At 34.8% G+C, this 20,840-nt stretch overlaps 1 protein-coding gene across 3 annotated transcripts in view; it reads right to left on the reverse strand.

Annotated features, from left to right (window-relative positions):
* AGPS (alkylglycerone phosphate synthase) overlaps nucleotides 1–20,840 on the reverse strand; it is a 174,637-nt gene that overhangs the window by 65,019 nt on the left and 88,778 nt on the right. For all 3 annotated transcript variants that reach the window (XM_004375472.3, XM_023730536.1, XM_023730535.1), the window contains exons 10-11: nucleotides 20,631–20,739; nucleotides 9,704–9,831 (exon numbers count right to left, since the gene is read on the reverse strand). In XM_004375472.3, coding sequence (XP_004375529.1) covers nucleotides 9,704–9,831; nucleotides 20,631–20,739 — 237 coding nt within the window. The remainder of the gene's footprint in view (nucleotides 1–9,703; nucleotides 9,832–20,630; nucleotides 20,740–20,840) is intronic.

Genomic DNA, 20,840 nt, shown 5'->3' on the forward strand with positions numbered 1-20,840 from the left:
CACAGAGAAAACCAGAACTTCCACCTGAGATGAGACATATTATTTGAGATACTGTCTCTTAATTTGCTAGTTACTGACAAAAGGAATTCAATATTAATATCCATTTCCAATGTCTGAAGGATTTCTACTATTCTAATTTTATAAGGAAGATAAACTATAAAAGTATAAGACTGAATGGTATTCTATATCTCTGGTATCATGGGTAAGTAATAAATCATCTTTGAACTGAAAAGGTTTGGTTCTTCAAGGAATAAATCAAACTTTCTGTGCAGACTTTAGAGCACAGCCCAAATTCCTGAACTTAAAGACTACACTGGAGATAGTCTACTAATCTCATACTGCATCAGAAGCAAACGCTTCAATATCAAAACTTTTATGCAAAGGTTTGGCCATTCAAAAGGGTTTAGCTATACAAAAATTTAAGCACAGAATTTATCATGATATGACACATCCTTAGTGTTTATTAGATGTTTATTTAGTGATCACCTGGTCATATCATTATCTATTTAACTTGCACAACATCTACTGCACTATACTGGCTATAAAGTGAAGAGCACAGTACCTCACATAAAAGGCACACAATAAAATTAATGATAAGAAGTTCAAAAAAGGCTACATGAATGATGAGTTGATAATTATGTTAAGTGCAAGTTTCTAGATATAAAAACGTAAAATGTACAGAGATAATTAGTTCTTCCTCTAATAAGTTGGTGTTGATACCACAGATAAAAATCAATACAATATTTAAGGCTATTGGTATTATTGGTTCCTCATATTACAAACAGCCAACCAAATGACTAGCTTATAGCTAGGACTATAAATAATAAACAAAAACTTTTTTTTACAAGAGAATTATCTCTTTTAAAGAATTTTGGTTTTAAAGAATGAATTAATACATATGATATAGTGGCTATTTTCCTCCTACTGTAGAAAAGGGAGGGCCAAAAGTTATGCTGAACAGTCTCCTAATTACAATTTTTAACTTTTCAGTTCAGTAAAGGTGAAATGCCTTCTTCTGAGTAGTTCCCAGTAAAGAAAATGTCTTAAAACTGTCCTAAAGTTCCATATATTTTGCTGGTAGAGTCCGAGAGACTAAACATTTAGCCAGGATTATTCCTTCCACTTCAGAGAGAGATGTGTGACACAAAAAATGGTTTAAAATGACAATTTTGTTTTCTATATATAACCAATTATTACCAAGAATTTCTGCTGAATATAAACAGGTTTTAAATGTTTTGTAAGGTTAAGTACTAAAGCTAACTCCTTTCAATTTACCTGAACCCCTCCAGGATCAATTACATTGAAAACAGAGCAACTGAGAATTGAGATATAACATTTCAAGGCATCAGGCGTGATCTTTTTCTTTCCAAATCACGATCTAAACTCATTAGAAAAAAACGCCCCATCAGTATAAAATTGTAGTGTGAGAAAAAGCTGTCTTTTAACCCATAATTCTAAAAACCTGGTTCTGATACTGAAAAAGACACTATTCAGAAGGATGAGTACAAATCTACGCCAAAAACGTGGCCAGTTTTTCCTCTTGTTGGAACAAATGGCCCTCTCTCAATACCAGAAGGCATACTGCCTAAGTTTTTACTGAGGAAAACCAAAAAAAATCCAAACTTCGAAAACTGCTTTTGAGTTTCTTTTAACACTCAGTTTTCCCCTCAAATCTTGTAAAGGCAACACTGACATCACCAAGCAAAAAAGAGAACAGAAAATTTTATCTGACACTGATATTCTGATTACAAAAGCACCATTTTTCCGCTCTTGAGAGGCTACAGTAGGTAATCTGTTTTCTGAGAAAAAACGTCTTAAAAATTACTTACCCATCTACTGAATAAAGCTGGAAATTATAGTGGACTGCCACTTATGAGATATAATTATATTAATCTTCCACTAATTTTCCTTTCTAGCTCCTCACAAGGCAGTGAAGTATTGGAAGAGGACAATTCCACACATGGACAAAGATCAGATGAGAGACCTTAGGAGAATCTTCTGCTGCCTGTATAAGGTTGCTTAATTTATTTCCTTCAGTAAGAATAGTGATGAAAATATACACAGAGACCATTTTGCTATTTCTGAATAATCAGGTATGCTCCTTTCCAAAAGATACTCATCCAAAATACGGTTTCCCATTTCAAAAGCAACTTGAGTCTGAAAATATTGCAAAAATAGAAGTGCTATGATATGACAGTGAAGAATTACAAGCAGCCAACTTATTACTCAATCAAGATTTGGCACAATCATAAACCATGTACCATCTATTTTAATGGATCTTAATTCTTCTGCTATCAGCTGAGATTCCAAATCCCAAACTGAGCAATGACTAGTGCCAAAACCTGGTAGTTTTCTCAATTTTTCTGCCTGAGAATGCTGTTAGAAAGCAGGACAGCAAATACTGTACCATCCTTGACATATGAGATTTGTGCATTCTGTAAACTAACACGCAGATGTCCCTAAGCCATAATACCAACATTTATCTATTTCCAGGGATGGTAAGCAGTAATGCCTTTCTACATGTGCACTCTAACATAAGTAAAATATGTAGGTCCCTAGAATAGCGTAGTATCTCCAAATTCCAGTAACTATTCTCAGCCATTGTTTCATTTAATAAATAAGAGCAATACTTGAAAATATTATCTACCTACGCTTTTTAATCAGTTTCAAATAAGGCAAGCTTTCTAGTCAATAGTATTTATGGCTCTAAAAACTGTCTATTACTAAGTACACCGAACCAAATTATCAGAACTACAGATTAGAAATTTTCTTTTGGACCTGCTCTTAACCATGGGGTGGCACTTTCTATCAACCACCACCATTATTTATTCCAAGAGGAAAAAAATGTATCTCCAATATGGTCTGAGCAGTGCATTTAGGTTATGGTCATTAGGTGAATGTCCAAAGGATTTTTAAAAAATAATAAAAGCCATTTTTTACTGACTTATGCAAGGGTGAAGGAAAATTCCATTCTTACTTTTCAACAGCACAGGCAGCACTTTACCTCTTTCTATAGGGGCACATCAAATTGTTAAAAAAAAAAAAAAAAAAAAAAGTACCAGATTGTACTAACTATGCTTAAAATGCAATATTTTCCAATTTAATAAAATTATAAACTTAAAACTTTGAGACATTTGCACATCATTTCTCATTAATGAACCTAAGATATATTTACATGGGAGTATCTGCAATGTGGAAAAGTAGACAAAATACTCAGAAAAGCATAAAATATCTACACGTCTACTCTAAAGATCATATAACAACATTTTTATATAAGTATACTAAATCTGTGGTCTATAGAGGGGAGATATTGTAAAGGAACAGAGCTGGCCAACGTAGACTGACAGTGACCTCATTTAAGATCTTCTGTTGAAAATAAATACAAATACAAACTACTTTTGTACATTCCATAATTTAAAAAAATCTACTTTGGCACTCAGGATTATTCTGTCATAAAAATGGAGGTAATACAAATGCACACCTATGTTCACTGCAGCACTATGCACAACAGCAAAACAATGGAAACAACCTAAGTGCCCATCAACGGATGAATGGATGAGCAAAATGTGGTACATACATACAATGGAATACTACCTAAGCGTAAAGAATGATGAGTCCTCGAAATATAATGTAGGTGAATCTGGAGGACATTATTCTAGTGAAATAAGTCAATCACTAAAGGACAAATATTGTATGATCTCACTTTCATAAAAAGACAAGAATGGGTATATCAGAGACCAATGTTCATTGGATGCGTGAAGGGGGGAGAAGCGTTGTTATTTTTGGTAATGGGAAACGTAACACCAAATGTAGGTGAAGGGTGCACAGCCTGAGCAAGGTAAATGATGTCACTAAGATGTACACAAGAAAAAAGAACCTTTTGGTAATTGCTATGGCATATATAATTTTGCAACACCACCACCAACAAAAAAATATATGTGCGGGTATATACGTACATATATATGCATCTATGTGCATAGGTATGTATATGTGAGTATATATGCATGATATACCACCCAAACCCATTGTTGTCACGTCAATTTTGACTCATAGCAACCCTATAGGACAGAAGAGAACTGCCCCATAGTGTTTGCAAGGCTGTCAATCTTTACAGAAGCAAACTGCCATATCTTTTCTCCAGGGAAGGGCTGGTGGGTTTGAACCACCAACCTTTCAGTAAGCAGCTGAGTGTTTAACCACTGAGCCACCAGGGCTCCTGTGTATATATATATATACCAAAAAAGCCAAACCCATTGCTGTCAAGTCGATTCCGATTCATAGCAACCCTATAGGTGTATGTAAATATATATGCGTGTATGTGTGTGCATGCATGTATATTCATATATACAGTAAAGCACATAGGAGGCACAGTTACGGCTCCTTCTTTGATGTAAACAAACACCTCGCAAGATTGATTTTCTGGGTTTGAAGGCCTAGGACCACAGTCTCATAGGACAACTTGGACAACTGGCATAATATAGTTTGTAAAGTTAATGTTCTACATCCTAGTTTGGTGGGTAATATCTGAGGTCTTAAAAGCTTGTGAACAGCCATCTAAGATACAACATTGGTCTCCAGTTGTCTACAGCAAAAGAGAAAGAAGGAAACCCAAGATTCAGAGAAGAAATGAGTCTACAGGACTGTCTACATGAATCATGGCCTTATCTACCCAGAGTCCAGAAGAACTAGACGGCACCTGGCTACCGCTACTGATTGTTCTGATCAGGGCCACAACAGATAAATCCTGATAGAATGGCTAAAAAATTCAGAAACCAACATCAACTTCTTAAAAAATCCAGACTTACTGGACCGGTTGAGACTAGAGGACTCCCCGAGACTACTGTCCTGAGATATTCTTTAAACCCTGAACCAAAACTATTCCCTGAGGTCGCCTTTTAGGTAAATAACAGATTGGCTCACAAAATAAAGAATATTACCTGTGAGTACTGCGCTCCTTTAAAAAATCATATATATGAGACCAAACAGTCAACAATTACTTTAAATCAAAGATGAGAAGATAAGGGGGTAGGAAAACTAGAGTACTGGAAATGGAACAACCAGAACAGAAATGAGAATGTTGAAGCATTATGAAGAATGTAACCAATGTCACTGAACAATCTGTATAGAAACTGTTGAATGGGAACCTAATCTGCTGGGTAAACTTTCACCAAAAGCACAATAAAATATTATTTTTAAAAAATAGAGGCAATAATGGTCAATTTGAAAGATGTCATTCAAAAACCTGAACATGAGAGACATATGAATTTTTGAGGGGAAATGGTCAAAGTTGATAGAAATAGAGGAAAGTAAATAAAAATACTTAACACAAAGGATATATTACAATCCAAAGTGAAAATATTTGAATTAAAAAAAAATTAAGATTTGAAATTAACAAGAAAATATAACCTAGACATGAAAAAAAAATTTTAATTTTATTGTTGTACTTTAAGTGAAAGTTTACAATTCAAGTTAGTCTCTCATACAAAAATTTATACACACATTGTTATGTGACCCTAATTGCTCTCCCTATACTGTGACAGCAGACTCCTCCTTTCCATCCCTGATTTCCCGTATCCATTCAACCAGCAAAAATTTGTTTTTTTACTTGATGAACTGGTTATTTTCTGAAAAGTCTAGCTTCCCATTCTTCTAGGTATTAACTCACAGGCAAAACCATAAGGCTCTGCAGGTAGTTCTTTTACTTCTTGATACCTTAACACCTTAAATTTGAAGTTACTTTCCTTGGCCTTTAAGTGACCAAAAGTTTTAGAAACAAGTATTGGAAGATGCTTGAACTTCCCTGCTCAGTGCTCAGGCCTTATTTTAGCATAGCAAATATTGATTAATCGTAAAACTTCTCTCCACTCCCCCTTTACTTAATAATCCTGCTTCTAAATATTTTATGATCCCATCATTTCAGCAAACATGGCATAATAGAATAATACTCTATTTCCCTAATCATGACATGATATTCCCAAAGTTCTAGTGAATCAAGAGCTCTTATATAAGGATTTCAACTGTTAACATTCACTTATGCTTTAACCCCACACCGAGGCAACCTGTCCAAAGTCTACTAAGAATGTTCATTCCAGAACTATTCTGTTTTTTAATTTCCTCTTCCCCCAGGAGTAGACAGGTAATCAAGCTTAAAGAGACCTATACTATGTCTAGATGGGAGAAGCAATCTTATTGAAAAGTAATTGAAGTTACTTGAAAATTATAAACACTATCCTTGTCAATTTTAGGTGCTCATGTAGTTGGATTTCCTGAAAGTAGAAAACTGCCACATTAAATGAGTGCCTCAGAAGGTTGTTTTAGCAAAACTCTGAGTGTATGGGCAGCACCAGGTGGTACTGGACAGATCTCTGGCAAAAAGTATCTGGAGCTGAATTTAAGACTATACCACTTTCTAATTGGGTGAGCTAAAAGTCAAAAAGGAGAAGCAGATGAAGATCAGTCTCTTCATATCAGGATTAAATAAAGACCATCTATCAAAATGAGTGAGTTGTTGATAACAAATTTATACTTATTAGTATCATGTAAGACTTTGCAATATCTGGCCCCAACCATACTGTGTCTTTTTAATCTTTGCACTTTTCCACATATTGTTCTTCAAGCCTGCAATGGTCTTTTCTTTTTCCCCATCTCCCCCTACCTCAGTGAGGGCAATGATCACAGGATTAACAGGAGAATGACATTTTAAGACATGTGTTTAAGAAAGAGCACTTTGACTATAGGGGCAGATGGAACCTGACTGAAGAGAAAGAGACTAGTTAGAAAATCAATGTGGCAATTCAGGTAAAAAGTGATGAGGACTCACCCAGCGCATTATCAGTAGGGATGGAGATGACATTTAGGGGTGGAGAGGGTGGGGAAAAAAGAGCTTCCAGGTATAGTCAACAGACTTAGTGGAGGTAGTGATGATGATGATGATGATGATGATGATGATGATGGTGGTGGTGCTGGTGGTGCTGGTGGTGAAGAAGAATGATGATAACAGAAACTTTAAAGGTAACAAACAACATTATTTCATTTTACAAATGAGGAAAATAGGCAGAGTAAGGAAGGCCACATAGCTACTAAGTAGTAGACTTCAGATTTGAACCCAAACTACTTGAGGTCCAAGCGCATATAAGCAGTGAGCAAAAAAAGAAGGAATCTAACATGGCTTTAAGGGTGACTTCTTAGGGTGACTGAATAGATGCTAGAGCCAGCTATAATTTTATTGTGGCCTTCTACATTAAGTGCATATTAATGTTACTCAGCCCGGAAACAGCCAGTAATAATACGCAGTATTTTTGTCCTCATATTATTTAATTTTCTGGACTTCCAGATTGAAGAAGTGTTTGTATTTGACAATTTTATGCTCAAATCTAAAGTGAACCTAGCAAACTCTTTAGATACTCATAATCTTAACACAGGATTTCTTTAATTCCCAGTATTATAATCTAAAGACACTAGCCAAATGTTCAGTATCTGAGCCGAAATTCTGTGTCATGTCTGACTTGCTGAAAATTCTCTACTTTAAATCTTCTTTATTCACATTATGTTTCTCTCCTCAATCCACTACATGCCTTCTAATCATTCAACAAATGTTCACTGAAATCTAACTACATAACAGGCACTGATACAGAAACAAGCTCTTGAGCTAGTGGGAGAGACATATATATAAATAATAGAACAAGACAAGGTGTATACAGATTTACAAAGTATGGTTTAAAAGAGAAGAAAGAAAAATTAACTGACTAAGAAAATTAAGGAAGGATTTGTGGATGTGACCTAAGACCTGGTTTTGAAAATTTGCCAGGAGAAAGAGAAGAAATAATGAGTTCAGTTCCTAAACAAGTGTGCAGTGGTTACAGGATAATCACATGGACAGGCCCGGTACACCATTAGAAACATCAAGACAGAGCTCAGGAGAGAAGGACAGATTTTAGAATCACCAGCAAGAGATGGAAAATGAAGTGTGGGAGGAGGTGAAATAATCTTAGGGAAGATTAAACAGTCAAGAGAGACTTTATTTCATTCCACCTGAGAGTTAAACATATGTTAAATATGCATTGTATTCAACGCAAATATCCATGAACTATTGGAAATAAAAATCCCAATGCAAATAATCTATGAGCAAACAGAATAAGTTGCCATCTAGTTCTCCTTCATCAGGCAAATTTTTGCAGCATGAATAGAAATATGGCTAAAAATGCAAAGTATTAAATTGTATTTTTAAAAAGTAGTTGTATGTTTATAACTACCTTTAAAAAAAATCATTAAGAACCTACACACTGAAAAAAACGTTAAAATACATCAAAACATTAACACTGACCTTCTGCTTCCAGCCACAGGGGAATAACAGGATCTAGACTTACCCTCTTGCCACTAATAAGTGGAAAAGAATAAGCTATATCAAATAATTTTTTTTCAGATATTAGACAACATGCAGCACAAAAGGCAACATAAAAATGTTTAGCCAAAAGGTAAGACCTGCACAACAAGAAATGTTAAAAGAAGTTCTTCGGGCAGGAAAAAAAAATGATACCAGATGTACACTTGGATTCACAAAAGAATAAAGAGCAATGGAAATCATAAATATGTGGGTACATACAAAATATTTATTCTCATTTTAAATTTCTTTAAAATATTAATAGTAGCTGTTTCTGGATCGTAGGAAGATGAAATTCTTTGCCACTTTCCATTTTCAGTACCTCACAAAAGTCCACAGTGAATATGGGCTACTTGCTAGATATTCTTCCTTTGCCTTGCCAGATCTTCCCTCCACCCTGCTCTGGATATCGGGAAGATGGCCTACATGGGTCACATCAAAAAATCTCCCTTTCCCTCAAGATTCTAGTTGGGTATGGTTGATGGGAAGTATTAAAGAACTCCAAGAGATTAGAAAAAGCAAGAAAGGGACTGAAGTATACTCCCTTGACTCCCCACCGCTGGAAAATATTGAAATAAAAAATTTTCACAAACTATTATAGTTCAAGCACTGACCCAAATACCTAAAGAAATGCATTAACTTTCCACACTGATACACAGAATTAAACAGAGGAAAAAAAAATACTTGGCATTATCTAGTCTTTTAAAATATCTTGATAAAATATCCTTTAAGAAGGGACAAGAACATGAGAATTGTTTTTAGTTTATAACTAAATATACTATGCTACAATATTTAAGCTGTATCTTAGATAATATTATAAAATGAAGAAGGGCTTAATGGCAGCACATTCTAAGAACTATAAATGTTTGATTAGGTATATTCAATTTCTAAATTTTGGGGTCACTGATATCCAGCCACTTCTTTTAATTTCAATAAATGTCTTAATTTAAGAAAATGAACTATTACTTCAATTAACTGCAAAATATCTTACCCAAAAATAACTTAAGAAAATATAACATTTAATAAAAGGCAGTCATTTGAAGCCATTGAACCAAGTACGTATCTTACCTTGGCTTAAAATTGTACCAAAAAAACCAAACCTGTTGCCGTCACCAAGAAAATAGGTGTGATAACAATTACTGAAAGAAATACCAAGTGCACTTAAAGGAATGATTTTTATAACATTACCTTTCTATACAGAACTGGAGAAAAAGAACACAAATATAAACAACTAAATATAATTTGTGACATATCACAATTATTGCACAATTTTAAAAATATAAACACACATATATGCATCCTTTTTTATTTTTTCTTTTTTACCTGTTTTGCAATTTCTCTTAAACAGGCTACTCCTTGTTCAAAATTAGGGAAAGCTACTGAGCCATACTTTTGGTATTCAGGCACTGGTCTGATTTTTATTGTAGCTTCTGTTATCACACCAAGAGTTCCTGAAAAAGAAGGGGGAATAATCCAATACATTACACACCAATTTTCTAAATCATATTTAAAACTATTCTATCTGGAGAATAATGGTTACTCAAGTCTTTTGAGAAAAAACAACTAAACAAATTTTATAATTTCAAAAAAAAGTTTTTTAGAATACAATTTTCTATTTAAAAAACATTTTAAAGATAACCTTCCTTCAAGAAAGTTACTCTGACATGGTTTTAAAAGTACTGAGAATTATTAAAAGGAAAAAAAAGGATTAGAAAAACAACAGGTTTTCATTTCATATGTATTCAGACAGATGTATATTTTCGTCTATTTTTACCTTGAAAACAATTTAATAGGGTAAAAAGAACCTAACCTTCTATAAGAATTTAAGATTTTAGAAGAAGTTACAGGGAATATTACCGTGTCTTTTCTCCTAAGAATTCATTCTTTAAAAAAAAAAAAAGAAAAGACAAAAGGCAATACTGAGATACTCTTGTGTTATGGACTGAATTATGCCCCCAAAAATATGTTTTGTAAATTCTAACCTCTACGCCTATGGTTATCATCTCATTTGAGAATGGGTTGTCTTTGTTATGTTAATGAGACAGGATTAGTGCAGGATGTTATCCTGAGTCAATCTCTTTTGAGATATAAAAGAGATTAAACAAGCAGAAACAAGAGAAGCAGAGATAGGATAAGACAGATGCCAAGACACTTTGAGATCTCCAAGGAACCAGGAAGCTGAAGGGACAAGGACCTTCCTCCAGAGCCAAAAGAGAGAGAAAGGCTTCCCCTAGAGCCAGTACTCTGAATTCGGGTTTTTAGCCTCCTAAACCGTAAGAAAATAAATTTGTTTGTTAAAGCCATCCACTTGTGGTATTTCTGTTTTAACAGCACCAGATAACTAAGACACTTTATAAGAAAGAGAAAATAGATATTCTGGAGAAAAAATAGGTATCATAAATATCCAGCACAAGAGGACCACCTACGAAACAAATGTTCTTTTTCTTTATTACTTGGGGGAAGGGGGATGTAATCAGTGAGGAAAAAACTAAAATATAACCACATGATCTAAATCTCTATGCTAAAATACTTGAAGAGACATGGTTAAGAACTATTATATTCAAAAGGTAAAGATTTTTCACATCAATGGTTTCTGAGGTATAAATGGTAGAAATTATAGTAAAGTATTAATGTTATTAGTAAATGTTTCTGAGAATCATTAAAAAACAGTAAAAGGGAAAAATCTTTGAAATTGTAAAACTTAACTATAACACTAGAAATAAACAAAAACCAAACCTTCCAGTAAATTTATAATATACCTAAAACAACCTGTCAACATATATTAAACCACAAAATATTCTCCACATATACAAGTGATTTCCTACCAAGAATATCAAATTTGATCCTATTCCGACTTGTATAATCACAAAAGCCTTGCAAGTTAGGCCCAATTAATACTTGGTACACACACACACACACACACACACACACACACACACACACTCTCATTCATTCTTGTAAATTCTAAAAGATAACAGGTGATTAGATTTTCTCTTTGATTTTAGCATCTTTATTGAGATGATAATTCACATATCATAAAACTCACCCATTTAAAGTGCAAAACTCAATGTTTTTAAGGATATTCACAGAGTTGTGCAACCATTACCACAATCTAAGTTTAGAACATCACCCAAAAAAATAGACCACATACCCACTAAGCAGTAACTCTCCATTCTCCCACCCCACAGCCCTAGGCAATCACTAATCTAAATTGCTGTCTCTATACATTTTGCCTATTCTGGATATTTTATATAAATGGAATCTTACAATACATGTTCATTTATGACTCGCTTCTTTCACTTAGCACAACGTTTTCAAGGTTCATCCATGTTGTAGCATGTATCAGTACTGCATTCCTTCTTAATTATCAAATAATATTCCGTTGTATAGTATACACCTTTTTGTTTATCCATTCATCAGCTGATGGGCATTCGAGTGGTTTCCATTGTTTGGTTACTATGAATAATGCTATGATGAACATGCAACACAAATTTTCATGGGGAAATATGCTTTCCTTCCTCTTGGATGTGTACCTAAAGACTTTCTTAATTTCAGAAAAATCTTTGATAAAATCTTTTCCTCCCTTAGCCTTTTCCCTTCCTTTTCAGGTTGAAGAGTCTAGGTTATAGCTAAGTTATTTCCTAGAGTGTTTATAATGAAAAAATTAATCTTTCCCACACATCTATCATCATATTCAGACCAGAAAATTGAACTCTAAAAGTCTCACCTCCATCCAGAATTAAATTTATATCATGTCTATACCTAGACCAAATACAAAAACACTTTCGAAGTGATTTCTTATTATAATTCATTACATAAAAAAAAAGAAGAAAAGATTTTGATTTAACAGGGTACTACAAAGCATACCACTTAGAAAAAAATGGTAAAAGAGACAATGAATTCAGAAAAAAGGATGACTCTCCAAAATGTAAAATAAGAATTTACAGAAACAGGCCAAAAATATGCCAGCTAGAAGTTAAATTTCTTATTGTCTAGGTCCTCACTAGGAATACTATTAAGATTCATTATTTTAGGTAACTATGGAATTCTTTTTAAAAATAAAAGTTTTCAAACAACAAGAAAAATAATTAAGTCAGGCCCTTTAACAGGGCTTTTAAAGAAAGTACAAACATTGGGGTTAGTTTGGCCTGCAGAAAAGAGAACTAAAGCGAGAATGGAAGTAGGTATCAGTTTTCCATCAGTGAGAATGAAAGAAAAATGAACATGTTAATGAGTCACAAAATATTTTTTGGTAGAAATAAGAAATAACTAGCATAGGGATAGACCTTTGGCATGACAACGTAAGGAACTCCACAGACCCACATCCTAACGAAAGTGGTGAAAACTAGAAGAAAAACAGCCATTAAAGTCTCTGGAAATAGTCAAGTAAATGAAGAATCATCTATTCAAGCAAATCTAGTAAAATCTGGTAAGAACAGTGACAGTTTGTGTTATTTGAACCAGATTGCGCCCTCCCTCTCCTTTTCCAGCTCAGCAAGAGGGAAACTCCGCTCCAGACTGGTACACAGCCAACATGAGGTCTCTTCCCAGCTCCTAGCTCGAGGGCTATCGTCCTGGAAGGGGCAGGACGTCAGTGTTTCTCATCCTGCCCGCAGCTACCTACTGAGGCTAACTTCCAGGCGAGTGCAGCGGAGAGCTAAGGACTCCTTTCTTACGTTCAGCTCCCAATGATACAGCAAAGGCTCTAGCATGAATATCCGAATACTGGGGCCCTGAGGGCCCCTGAGGAAACCCTGGTGGCATAGTGGTTAAGAACTACAGCTGCTAACCAAAAGGTCGCCAGTTCGAATCCACCAGACACTCCTTGGAAACTCTATGGGGCAGTTCTACTCTGTCCTATAGAGTCACTATGGAGTCTGAATTGACTCGACAGCAACAGGTTTGGTTTTTTTGATCACCCCTGCACTGGGTCATAAGGAGTTGGTTCCATGCTAAGAGAGGCAAACCGAGAAGACCTGAGGTTACTGTCCTCCTAACATACAAGTCACAAAGCAAGGGTGTCACGCAGAGAGGAGTATACCATTACCATTGTCACTATCCCCATCCCCAGAGTCATGGGTCAGAGAGTGTTCTTTGAGGGAAAAGCAGGCCATAAAACAGCTCCTCATCTCTTCCCAAAGGAACTAACTTCATTTGTAACAGAACATGGAGAAGTTCAAGCCTAAGGGCATTCTCAAAAATAGTGGAGATGTGGTGAAGGGCAATTAGGAGGAGACTGACAGATTCACTGCAGATAGAGGCTAAACTGTAGCTTGGCAAGTTTGCAGTAGAGAAGAAGGGAAAGAGACGTGAGGAGGAGCTCTTCTGGAGTCAAAAGAAATCTCAAACACAGACTTCAGGAACTATTCCTTCTACAAGTAAACCAGTTTCCATGGAGTCAATTTTGACTCATGTGGACCCCATATGTGTCAAGAATAGAACTGTGCTCCATAGGGTTTTCAGTGGCTGATTTTTCAGAGGTAGATCACCAGGCCTGTCTTCCTAGGTGCCTCTGGGTGGACTCAAACCTCCAACCTTTTGGTTAGCAGCATCCTTTTTAAGGAGCCTGAATTTGGTTTTATTAGTATGTAGAGCAATTTATGCCCAGGGTGCTGTCGAAAACAATAAAGCAATCAGGCTGTAATTAGTGGCGATACATCATTAGGTGTGATCAGGAAAAAAAGATGGTCAACGACAGCCCCCGCCAAAACCACTGTCATCCCAAGGTGACTGGGCATATCCAAGATTGCACTCCCTGAGGAGAAACATCAGAGGTTTAACACTGCAGGGGGTCGGGGTAGGCAACAGACTCCACTAAAATAAAACAGCTACACTAAACAAATAAATGAGCTCTACAAAATTAAGTGAAAAGCCAAAAGTAGTAAACTCCATTTATGTTTTTTAGAGTATATGCATATATGCTCATATACAGCAATAGTGCTGACTCTGGATGGGAGGGCTGGAGGAATACCTGGAAGATAGGGATAGAAGGTAGACTTTTCCTATACAGTCTCATGTACCTTTTCAATTTTGTACATGTTTGTATTTCACACATGTACACGTTATTACCTATTCAATAGCTGATTTAAAAATGTATATCCTTACATTAGGAAGCTTTTCTACAAATTCTCAGTCTACATCAAAATTCTAAGGTACTAATGAGAAGGGAACATGCTTTAAAGTCTTGTATATGTGGAGCCCTTGTGGCACAGTTGTTAAGAGCTCAGCTGCTAACCAAAAGGTCGGCAGTTTGAATCCACCAGCTTCTCCTTAGAAACCCTACAGGACAGTTCTACTCTGTCCTGTAGGGTCACTACCAGTTAGAATCTACCCAATGGCAACGGGTTTGGTTTTTTTCGGGGAGGTTGTTTAATATCTCATATGTACAGTGTAAGCACTCAAAAGTAGCATAACCCACCATTAATGCTATAAAAAAAAAAAAATCCCATTGAGTCAGTTCCAACTCATTGTGACCCTATAGGACAGAGTCAAACTGTCCCATGGGGTTTCCAAGGCTGTAATCTTTACAAAAGCAGACTGCCACATCTTCCTCCTGTGGAGCAGCTGGTGGGTTCGAACTGCCGACCTTTTGGTTAGCAGCTGAGCACTTAATCACTGTGCCACCAGGGCTTCACTCATAATACTAGAAGTGAGGTGAAAAAAAAAAATCAATACTATAAAATGAGACATTGCATTATTGCAAGGTAAATGAAACGACCAAGGTGAGTCTCTGCCAGCCAGCCAACTCAGAGTTCTGGGGGTCCCACTGTAAAAGCAAAACCAATCCAGGTCCCAAAGGCAGTCTGACAGGAGGCAGCTTCCATTCAGACATATTCAAATCAAGCCATTCACAAATTAACTTCATCATAGGGTCCATTTCTGTGGGGTTTTATTAAATTTATTGATTCTTTTGCTCTGGGAAGACTATGCTGGGTGAGTGATATAAAACTACGCAGATTACTTATCACTTGATTGTATGTACATTATACCAATATTTTATATCCACTTTATATATTTATAAATAAATACACAGCAATGAAATATCATAAACGGGTATTTATATATCATTTACTTTCTGTTTTAAGAAAAATATGTTGAAATAAATTTAAGAATTTTCTGTTTTATAGTTTTCAAATGTAACATTTGTTCTCAAAGCAAATTGAAGGCTTCAATTGTTATTAGCATAAAATGCAAGTATTTGCTTGAAGCAAATGTTACATAATCTGGAAATATATTTTCAAGTGACTTTAGAATTGAGAAGAATGGCAATCATCTGACTCTGAATCTCCTCCCTTCCCTGACTCTTCCCCACCTCTCAAAGAAAATATAAAAATCAACAAGGAGAACAAATAAAACAATACAGAACCTATACCTTCAGTATTAAGAGGAGACAAAAAACAATGCAACCTCCAAATTACCTGTAAGTAGAGATAAAAAGAAAAAATTCTAATAGATTTCCTGTCGCTTTCCAGATGCTGCAAATTTGTAAGGGTGGAAAACGGGTAAGGGGGGGGGGCCTAAAAGACTCCATGAGAAAAAATAGAGTGTATCAGAGGAGTTGGTAGGAGCACAGACAAAAATCATACCCAGAAAGTGAAAGTGCAACAATAAATGCAAAAAAACTGTGCAGGACTTAGTACTTCATAGCTCTGACTACAAGAAGAGGCTTGAAAATGGGTAGAACCAAAAACGGTAGCCTTGGAGAAGCACTGCTTCAGGGGATTATCATGTATATAGAAGAACTGGTACCTTTTGGAAAGAAAGCAGTGAAATGAAGAATGAAATAAGAGAGAAATTAAAGGATCTATAGAAATGAAACATAACAAGACATGCCACCCCTCTCCCCACCAAAAACACTACCATTCATAAAACAAGTAGCACAGAAGCAGGTAGAAGTAACAGAAGAGAGCACTCTCAAACTAGGAACCCCTTCCAAGTAATAAATAGGAATAGAAAAAATAAAACCAAATCCATTAAAAAAAAAAAAAAAAAACTACTGCAAAAAGTCAGAAAATGCAAATAAAAGCTTTTCTGCTGATAAAATGTGTTCCTTAGAAAACCAACCATGATCCTGGAGAAAAATGTGACATATTTTAAACTGAATTAAATATCCTCAAGCAAGCATTTGGGGATATGAAAAAACAACCTAGATCAGAAATACAAAAAACAAGAAGAAATGAAACAACAAATGACCAAACTCAGGAAAGAAACAGAAAAGCAAAAAAGAAAGAGAAAACAAAGTTACAAGGTACCCAAAGGAGAACAGAGAGTAGACTCAAATGGAAAGTTAATAAGGGCATTAAAGAAAAGGAGAAAAATAATCAAGGGAATAAAAACGAAATAAAGAAAAAAGTCAGAGATAAGGGATCAGAGAAAAGGTAGTTGATATGGAAGATAGGCAAAGGAAGTCAGACATATACGTTAATTGGTATCCCTGAAACAGAAAAATTAAAACAATGAAAAAACCCTGAATATTTAACACCACAATCCAAGAAAACTTTGCAAAATAAAAGAAGGCCTGAATTTACACATAGAAAGAGTTCACCAGGTACCAGTGCAAACTGATAGAACCACCAACTCTAAGACATAGCCTAGTAAAATGATTAGACTTTAATGATAAAGAAAAAAGTTCTCAGGGCCTCCAGGAAAAAAGACCAAACAACCTACAATGGCAAGAGAATCAGACTGGCATCAGACTCCTTAGAACGACGTACAAAGCCAAGGCAACAGTAGAGCAGCATTTTTAAGAAACATGAAGAAAGTGTAACCCCAAGATGATATATCCATCCAAGCTGTCCTTTCAGTTTCAAGGCCATAGAAAAACAGAACATTCCAGAACTCAGGAGATACACAAATGTGTCTTTCCTGAGAAATCTACTGAAGGATGAGTAGACAAAAGATGACTGATAAAACTTCATAAAATGACTGATGGTGAGCATGTCAATGTATGTGGTTGTAGAGCAAAGACTAAAGCCCTTGAGTCATGGGTTATAAATGAAAAATGTACTTTTAACTATTTTTTAAATAAGCCAATCATTATAAGTTACTAAGTACATTCCACATACTAGGAAAACAATGTAAAGTATTTCAAATACTTTGAGTATTTATTATAATTTTCATTATATTGATCATGTTATAGCATCTAAAATGGGAGGAAGCTGCTTAGTGAAAAAATCCTTATGAAAAATTCATAACACAAAACAGACAAAAACATTAAACTTAACATGGTCAATCACACGTGGAACTTAGTGGGATATGAGGTAAATAGGCTTTATGATGTTAATACTTTCAAGGTTGTCATCAAATGATTTATATGAAAAGAATTTTTTTTTATGTTTGGGAAAAAAAGTTTATGATTTACATTTAACAGCAGCAGGTTATTACTTAAACCCATTACAACCAGACCTACTGCCGGTGAGTGAAGTTCAACCCATAACAAACCTGTAGGACAGAGTAAAACTGTCCCACAGAGTTTCCAAGGCTGTAATCTTTATGGAAGCAGACTGCCACATCTTTCTCCCACAGAGTGGCTAGTGGGTTAGAATCATCAACCTTTTGGTGAGCACGCAAGCACTTAACCACTGCACCACCAGGGTTATTACTTAGCTAGTACAAAATAGCACATAAAAATACATTTTACAAAAGAATATTTCACGTAAATTTACTTTCTCAATCATACTGTCTCCTGGCCTATATTAAAATGACTCTAAATAAACATACATACAGAAATGGGGATTAGGGACTATAAATATGCTTGTAAAAAACATTGATACCAAAATAATAAACAGTCATAATAATAGTAATATAACTTTTGTTGAGTATTTAGTTTGTTGTTGTTGACTACTTATTATATGCTTATAAACTGCTCAGAATAATCTTATTTAATCTTCACAACAACCGTATGGAGACAAATACTTTTATTATTCCCATTTTATACCTGAGGACTTTGGGCATAGTGACTTATAACTTACACAAAGCGATACAAATTTAAGTGGTGGAAACAGAATTGAAATTCAGATTTGACAGACTTCATGATTCATACTCTTAGTCAGCAAGCCATTTTACATACATATTTATAATAAAATCTCATTTAACTATAGAAATCTGGCCTGGTGGCACACTGATTAAGAGCTCCAGCTGCCAACCAAAAGGTCGGCAGTTCAAATCCACCAGCCGCTCCTTGGAAACCCTATGGGGCAGTTGTATAGGGTCACTATGAGTCAGAACTGACTAGATGGCAACGGGTTAATTTGGCCTAGTACATAAGCTATTTTTATAAAGCACATGTCCTATATCTTTTTGCTTACTTCACTATTATAATAAGTTTGCTTTCCTTAAATTCATATAATAATTTACTGTTGAGAGACTCTTTTAGATAAAAGTTCAAACTATTTTAAAAGGTGTGAAAATCCCAAAGTATCTCTCCAGGCACCCTGTAACCCTTACCTAGCCCTGCCGCCCATCCCTACTCCACAATTAAACTTTGTGTTCCAGTTACACTGAAAAACTGGCAGCTTCCTGAGGCACACACGTTTTTTCTCACTTCTAAGCCTGCATACGTGGGGCAATTCCCGCCCCAGCTTCCCTCAGTTCTACTGGAATTATTTTCTACTTATCAACCCTCAAGGCTCACTGTAGGCATGGCCTCCCTGGGGAAAGCTTCTTAAGCACTCACCAACCTGACTTCATTTACATTTCTCCAGCATTTACGTCTGTCATAGAATTTATCCTACTGTTTTATAATAGTCCATTACTATCAGCATAGTACCCAGCAACCAGAATTTTTAAATGCTACGTTATGGGATAAAAAAAATTTTTGATGAAGTTTCTTGAAAAGATAATTTATACTTATAGAGTTGACTCCAACTCTATTGTACATCAATAGCATATTTATACATTAATAGTATAATTAATAACTGTCAGTTTTAGCACCTATTTGCTATTCAATTTAACATTTGATGGTAAAAAGTTATATTCTTTTAGTTAACTTTTAGATGATGCATTAGTACAAGAAATTCCAGAATAATACATATTAAAGAACTACGTTATTTTAAGCATATTGTTTTTCTTGTTAAAAATATAGCTGTTTGTTCATATAAGAGTATGCTGATCAGAAGAGGAATAAGAGTAAGTTCGTAAGATATCTTGACAAAAGTTTGCTGCAGAGTATCATGAAAAGATCTTAGCTATACCACTGGTCATTGGCCCAATAGGTAATCTTTAGCACGTCACTAAGAGACATATTTTTTTTCCTTCCTTGATGTTACTGACAAAGGTAAAATGTATGCCCTAACATCCTAGTTCATTATAATTGCTCTTTTATCCACGAATATAGCTAAACGTTTCCTGAATCTACCTCTTTTTTCAGCTTGCACCATTTTCTGAAGTTAATAATGAGTTCCTCTGATAGTTTAGAAACAGTTTCTTGTTTTACTTTATCTTATTTCTCTGAATTCAAGAAGTGTCCCTCTCTATCATTCTAAGCACTGAAAAATAAGTACATCTTCACCTTATCCGTATAATTTACAGTGCCTACATCAGTTACTTTCCAAAACAGAAGAAAAAAGGCTAATCTTCTTCTGATCTGTAGAGATCATTAAATGTTAATTAAGAAAAAAGCATAAAATGTAAATTAAAAAAAATAAAAATTAAATGTTTTGGCTGAGATGAAAAACTATTCTAATCTACTCAGCATTAAATAACTAAGCAAAGATATTACTTTAATGAAAATTTTAAAGAACAACACAAGTTGAAATGATATATGAATCAACAGAATTTTAAATTACATTTTTCCTTTAAAAATCAAATAGTAAATAACAAAAGATATAAATACAGACAAACAAGGCAATAAAACAATGTTTTATTAGTCTTTTCCCCTGATCATTCTGATAAGATTAAAGAATACTATAACATAATATGTTAAAACAAACCATTTAAACTCTTAACAACTACCCTTCCTAAAATGATTGATTAAAAACTCTAAAAGGAAAATCAAATAAAAACAAAAAGACCAAACTATCTCTAGAAATATAAAAAAGCAAAATGTAAGAGGACATTTAATAAAACGTTCTCATGATTAAAAACTTTATGAAGTAGCCAAGTTAAAATAATCTTTAAAAAAAAATCATCATCCCTGAAATATATAAAACATGTCTTTCTTCCAAAGATCTGATATCACAGTATCACAGACTTTCACAAAACTGAGTTACTAACCTGTATTTTTTCCTAATAAATTTGCAGTTATATTTACCTTCAGATCCCATGATGAAGTGATGGATATCAGGGCCTGTTGACATACGAGGTCCTTGACAGCTTTTTTCTATTACACCTCTAGGTGTTACCATTTTCATATGAACCACCTGTTTAATACAATACAGGATGTAAATTCTAGACATCTGTCAATAAATTATGTGTAGGTGTGTATATGTACACACACATATATATTTATGTAAAACAATAC

The sequence above is a fragment of the Trichechus manatus genome, unplaced genomic scaffold (genome assembly GCF_000243295.1).
Source record: "Trichechus manatus latirostris isolate Lorelei unplaced genomic scaffold, TriManLat1.0 scaffold00037, whole genome shotgun sequence".
NCBI lineage: Eukaryota > Metazoa > Chordata > Mammalia > Sirenia > Trichechidae > Trichechus > Trichechus manatus.